Consider the following 6,000-nt stretch of genomic DNA (forward strand, 5'->3'; position numbering starts at 1 on the left):
TCTGTGGTCTTAGGTTTCAGAAATCTGAAATACCAGTACACTGTAAGGGTTATTTGAATAAGAATAGAGGAAGATGATAACGTCTACTTTTTGTCTTTATTTTTAACAGAAATTTCCTTCATGTGTATATTACGTAGAAGGATGTATTGCAAGAAGTACACAGGCTTTCAAGCTGAAACTTTTCTTCTTGATTTTATGTGGCCCATAACTACAATTTTGGGAGACAGCAAGGGAATCCATGGGGCAAAATGCTGACGTGTTTTTTAGATTTGGAAGCTAGGCATTTCCTCTGGTCTTGCTATAATAAATGTGGTCATAAAACCTATTACCTAGAATGGGGAATTTCTGTCATTCATGAGTATCATGGCTTACTTTCGTTGTTATAATTAATAGAGAGTCCCTAATTCTTTATCATTTATAATACGGTATAATTTTGTTTTTCAATGCGCATTGTTAGGTAATAATTCTGATGGAATTGAAAACCGGAATGGCACTGCAAGTGCCCTCTTGCACATAGATGAGTCTGCTGGGCTCGGCAGACTGGCTAAACAAAAACCAAAGAAAAGGAGAAGACCTGATTCCAGGCAGTACCAAACAGGTGAGGGCACTTGAGTTCCACAGCCCAGCGTGCTTTGCGAGCTCTCAGATGAAACTCTAATATGTATCCACTAAGGTGTTGTAATGGCATTTTAGCTGCTAGACCATATAAAACTTTTGTGTATTAAATTTGGAAATAAAATTTTAAGAATTCACTGATATTCATGAATGATTTCCTTGGATTAAAAAAAAGAACAGGGAGTGGATCAAACATGGATTAAAAAAATTCAAAACTTGGGTGATTTTTATGTGGATTTGAAAAGAAATAACCTCAGATATGTTGTAAGCATTAACTTTTTTTTAAGCCAAATATATTTAAAGAATCTGACTGTGTCAGCGTGAAGCAGGAATAATTTACAGAGCATCAGGAGAAGTACTTTAGTTCATGTGAGGTATTCCTGTCTATTCTTGTATGCTGATTTGCATATTAAAATTTTAAAGGCATATTGTGATTATGAAAGTTTGTTTTTGTCAGTAATTTTCCACTAATTTCTAAATCGATACAGCTTCAGTTACTAGTTGATAGAAGTTACATATTTATTCCTTTTTTTGTCTTTTTATCTTTTTAGGGTCACACCCTCGGCATATTGAGGTTCCCAGGCTTGGGGTCTAATCAGAGCTGTATCCGCCAGCCTATGCCACAGCCACAGCAACACCAGATTCCAAGCCGCGCCTATGACCTACACCACAGCTCACACTAATGCTGGATCCTTGAACTGCTGAGCAAGGTCAAGGATCGAACCCATAACCTTGTGGTTTCTAGTCTGATTTGTTTCCACTGCGCCACAACGGGAACTCCTTATCACTTATTTTTTTAACTGCAGGGAGAGAGGTTGGTACGGTCATACTGAACCAAGTTGCCAGACCAGGTTCCCTTCATAATGAGGTTGTTATATCTTTTATGTTGAAAAATGGTGAAAGGAATGTTAAGTAGCAAATAGTCTAACATAGGAGTACTTGCCCCATAATGTTCAGGATACACATTTTATTATTGAAGAAACCAAAACAGAACTTGGTTTGACACTCATGCCTCTTTCTTTTTCATTTCTTAGCAATAATTATTGGCCCTGATGGACATCCCTTGACTGTCTATCCTTGCATGATTTGTGGGAAAAAGTTTAAGTCGAGAGGTTTTTTGAAAAGGCACATGAAAAATCATCCTGAACACCTTACCAAGAAAAAGTACCGCTGTACTGACTGTGATTACACTACCAACAAGAAGATAAGTTTACACAACCACCTGGAGAGCCACAAGCTGACCAGCAAAGCAGAGAAGGCCATCGAATGCGATGAGTGTGGGAAGCATTTCTCTCACGCTGGGGCTTTGTTTACTCACAAAATGGTGCATAAGGAAAAAGGAGCCAACAAAATGCACAAGTGTAAATTCTGTGAATATGAGACAGCTGAACAAGGGTTATTGAATCGCCACCTTTTGGCGGTCCACAGCAAGAACTTTCCTCATATATGCGTGGAGTGCGGTAAAGGTTTTCGTCACCCATCAGAGCTCAAAAAGCACATGCGAATCCATACTGGGGAGAAGCCGTACCAATGCCAGTACTGCGAATATAGGTCTGCAGACTCTTCTAACTTGAAAACGCATGTAAAAACTAAGCATAGTAAAGAGATGCCATTCAAGTGTGACATTTGTCTTCTGACTTTCTCAGATACCAAAGAGGTGCAGCAACATGCTCTTATTCACCAAGAAAGCAAAACACACCAGTGTTTGCATTGCGACCACAAGAGTTCGAACTCAAGCGATTTGAAACGACACATAATTTCAGTTCACACGAAGGACTACCCTCATAAGTGTGACATGTGTGAGAAAGGCTTTCACAGGCCTTCAGAACTCAAGAAACATGTGGCTGCCCACAAGGGTAAAAAAATGCACCAGTGTAGACATTGTGACTTTAAGATTGCGGATCCATTTGTTCTAAGTCGCCACATTCTCTCAGTTCACACGAAAGATCTTCCATTTAGGTGTAAGAGATGTAGAAAGGGATTTAGGCAACAGAATGAGCTTAAAAAGCATATGAAGACACACAGTGGGAGGAAAGTGTATCAGTGTGAATACTGTGAGTATAGCACTACAGATGCCTCAGGCTTTAAACGGCACGTTATTTCCATTCATACGAAAGACTATCCTCACCGTTGTGAGTACTGCAAGAAAGGGTTCCGAAGACCTTCAGAAAAGAACCAGCACATAATGCGACATCATAAAGAAGTTGGCCTGCCCTAACAGTACTTCTATAGACGTTCGTAGAGATGTTGGCCTTGAAGCAGAAAATTCATTTTAAAGCCAATCAGTCTCGTTCACATACAATACTGTATATTGATTTATGCTGTGTACAAATAGAGTTATTGCTTCTAGTTGACTTTTTTTTTTAACATTTTGTTCAATAGTGTGTTCTGAATTCTATTCAGTTTGTTTAATAAATGGGGAAAAGCAGCAACAAGCAAGTTGCTTTTAATAAAGTAATCCCTGATTCTATACTGAATTTTTCTATCTTAGAAGTTTTATATTTATTTAAATATTTACCTTGCTTACCCTGATGGTACTCTTCTAAGATCATTTAACTTAAGGTAACTTTAGATTGGTAACTCTCAAAGTACTCATGTTGACTCATTTTTTTCCCCCGTAAATTTCTCACAATAAAATTGTCAGAGACATCTACTAACATAAATGGGAGATTTTATGGTCAGGTCTAATTATCCTAACATGGAAGTCATTTACTCGTTTAATATTTTCAGATCACACAACAGTGAAAGTTTGCATTTGAGCTTTTGTGTCCCTGGCATCGCTGAGTAAAGAGCAGTGACTGGGTGCGTGTTTACTTTTTGTTTTGTTCAGCAGACAAAATACACTTTTGGGGGGGGCTTTCTTCAAAGTATTTACATCTTTTGTCTGCATAGCAAACTTTTAGAAAACTTTATTGAAAAATTTTGCTTGATCTTGTATTTTGATTACTCTATCTGTGCTGCTTTGTCTTGGAATGGTTGTGTGCTACAAATGAGACTTAACTGAGGACTGTATCTGGAATTTCCTAGAGGTAATTTGTGGCTCATAGGATCTTTTGCAACTTTATGTATGTAAATGTACCCTGAATTATGTATATGCACATATATATAACATGTATCTGTGTGTATGGCTTATTTTACATATTTATACACACACCCCAAGTAGTAGTTGTTTAAAATCTATAATGAAAAGTATTAAATTTACAATAACATGAAAGATGCAGGGATGCATGAGAGAGCATTTTGTAACTCATGCTCTTCAGAGAGACTACTCAGGTGAAGAATTAGAAGGAAAATAAGGACACTAGTATTTTTAAAGAGTAAAGGTATTTTCTTTTAAATATCTTTGGTAACTGAAAAATAGACGTTAATATGTTTCTAGATAGAATGTTTTCATATAACTTCAGCTCTATGCCTTTATATTTTTCTGAAAAGCTAATGAGTATCCAGACCTAACTCCCTCAGTTCTCTCTGAGAAGCCCATGAGGGGACTCTGTGTCACCAGGTGAGGGGGACTAAGGAAGCAATGGCTCCGTGTACCAGAAAATGGGTGCTAATTATGACTTACACTTGGCTAGTTCAGCCGGCTCTGTTACTTCTGAGTGACAGTTAGCAGACTCTTAAAATCTTAACACTCAAGTTGGCTTTGATTAGAAGATAAAGGTGTGTTATAAGTGCATGAGGAAAATCTGAGGCCTTATTTGGAACATCATCAAGTCTTTCACAGGTTGGTTTTTCTTTGAAAAGGGGACATTTTTAAACAAATGGTTCTGAATTATGGTTGTAAATTCATATAATAGACTTGGTTAGTTAGGATTTGGCTATTTTAAGATGAACCTTAGAGAACAGAAAACAGTTTTTGGGGTCCCTTATATTGGCTCTCAGCACATGAGTATCTGGCACATCATGGGAGATTTAGGAATTTTCTCCCTACTTGTTAGCTGCCTTGCCACTTCATTATGGTGCTCCATCCTCTTCGTGCTATGACATGTTTACTTTCATCTTTCTCTTTGCCATTGGTATTTGTATGCAAGAGTTATAGGGATAGAAATCTAAATATTTGGTGTTTGGCAAGCCTCTGAAATGCTAGATTGATTTAGTCCAGTTGTAAATCAAGTGCTTTAGGCTGGTATGAACTCCAACCTGAATGCCAGTTAAAGCCAAGGCATAGGAACTCCTATGTCCTCTTGGCCCCCATCACGTGCTTTTTATTTTCTTAAAGTTACTTACAATTGTGTGATTCATTGACCTGCAGTGCTACTCTTGAAAGCTCTGTCTGTTTTTTTGTGAGAACCTTTAAAATCTCCCTTAATTTTTATTTTTCCCAGAAATAATGTAAAACACGTAAGTGAAAGTGGAAATTTATTAATTTTAAAGCATCCTGTAAAAATTAATACAGAAAATATAAATAATTGGTCATTTAACTATATTTTTTTAAATAAACTGAAAGATAAAGAACACAACAATTTACACACTTTATATTTCTCTTACATAGTCTGGAATCATACACAGTTCTTTTCTTTTTAAAGCACAATATTGAAACCTTTAAAAGGTATTTAAGGGTTTGGTCAAGTGAATATGATAAAATGTATTTGTCTGTATAAAGAGAAAATGAAATTGTAGTCACTGTTATGTACTGACATTAGTTACAACCTAGTTTTAATTCTTAAAACAATTTTGATTAGCAAAGCTAAAAAAAAATGGATGTTTCAGTTAAATGTTTTAAAGAGGTACAGATTTTTACAAGGACATAATATAAGTTATTGTTCTGTAGAAATATCCTATTAAATATTGTATGTCCCTCCCTCTGTACACTTTGTAAAAAAAGTAAAATACATAAAAAGAAAATCATATAGGGATGTGTGACATTATTGTAATTGTGTACTTGAGAATAACGTGCAAAAATAAAAATCAGAATATTTTCCTGTTAATGAATGTTTAGTCTATTTGATACCAGTACTAAGTTAATGCTTTTTCTTAAGGAAAAAAAAAATGTACAGTTTTTGTAAACCTAATAAACATCAAAAACAGTGGATTATTTTTATTTCCCCATTTCTTAATTCCTTATATGCAGCAGTGGAACGGAAAATGCTTGATTGCTTTGAGTTTTGTGACTTGGATTTAAATACTGATAATATTTCAGCTCTGCAAATTTGCAAGTTAAGAGGTGATTGGTGAGTCCTTTGATGAACATGTCCTTGAAATTCATTTTTTCTTTTATCTTCATAAAGCATTTGTTTTATTAGCAGTTCTAATTCCCCTGAGATAAATTTTCCCATGCATAAAGTGGTTTTTGAGAGCGCCTAAAGTTTATTTCAGCATCAGTCCACAGCACATGTAATCAAAGAGGTTGTTCCCACCTCCACAATAGAAGCCCTGCCCTAGCAT

The 6,000-nt window shown here is 36.0% G+C and overlaps 1 protein-coding gene across 9 annotated transcripts in view; it reads left to right on the forward strand.

Annotated features, from left to right (window-relative positions):
* ZFX (zinc finger protein, X-linked) overlaps positions 1–5,661 on the forward strand; it is a 52,878-nt gene extending 47,217 nt beyond the window's left edge. For 5 of the 9 annotated variants that reach the window (XM_021080656.1, XM_013986016.2, XM_021080657.1 and 2 more), the window contains exons 7-8: positions 458–598; positions 1,650–5,661. In XM_021080656.1, coding sequence (XP_020936315.1) covers positions 458–598; positions 1,650–2,833 — 1,325 coding nt within the window. In that variant the 3' untranslated portion in view covers positions 2,834–5,661. The remainder of the gene's footprint in view (positions 1–457; positions 599–1,649) is intronic. The other 4 variants (XM_003134981.6, XM_021080659.1, XM_021080660.1 and 1 more) reach the window with 2 other exon arrangements.

Source organism: Sus scrofa, chromosome X (genome assembly GCF_000003025.6).
Source record: "Sus scrofa isolate TJ Tabasco breed Duroc chromosome X, Sscrofa11.1, whole genome shotgun sequence".
In the NCBI taxonomy this organism is placed as follows: domain Eukaryota; kingdom Metazoa; phylum Chordata; class Mammalia; order Artiodactyla; family Suidae; genus Sus; species Sus scrofa.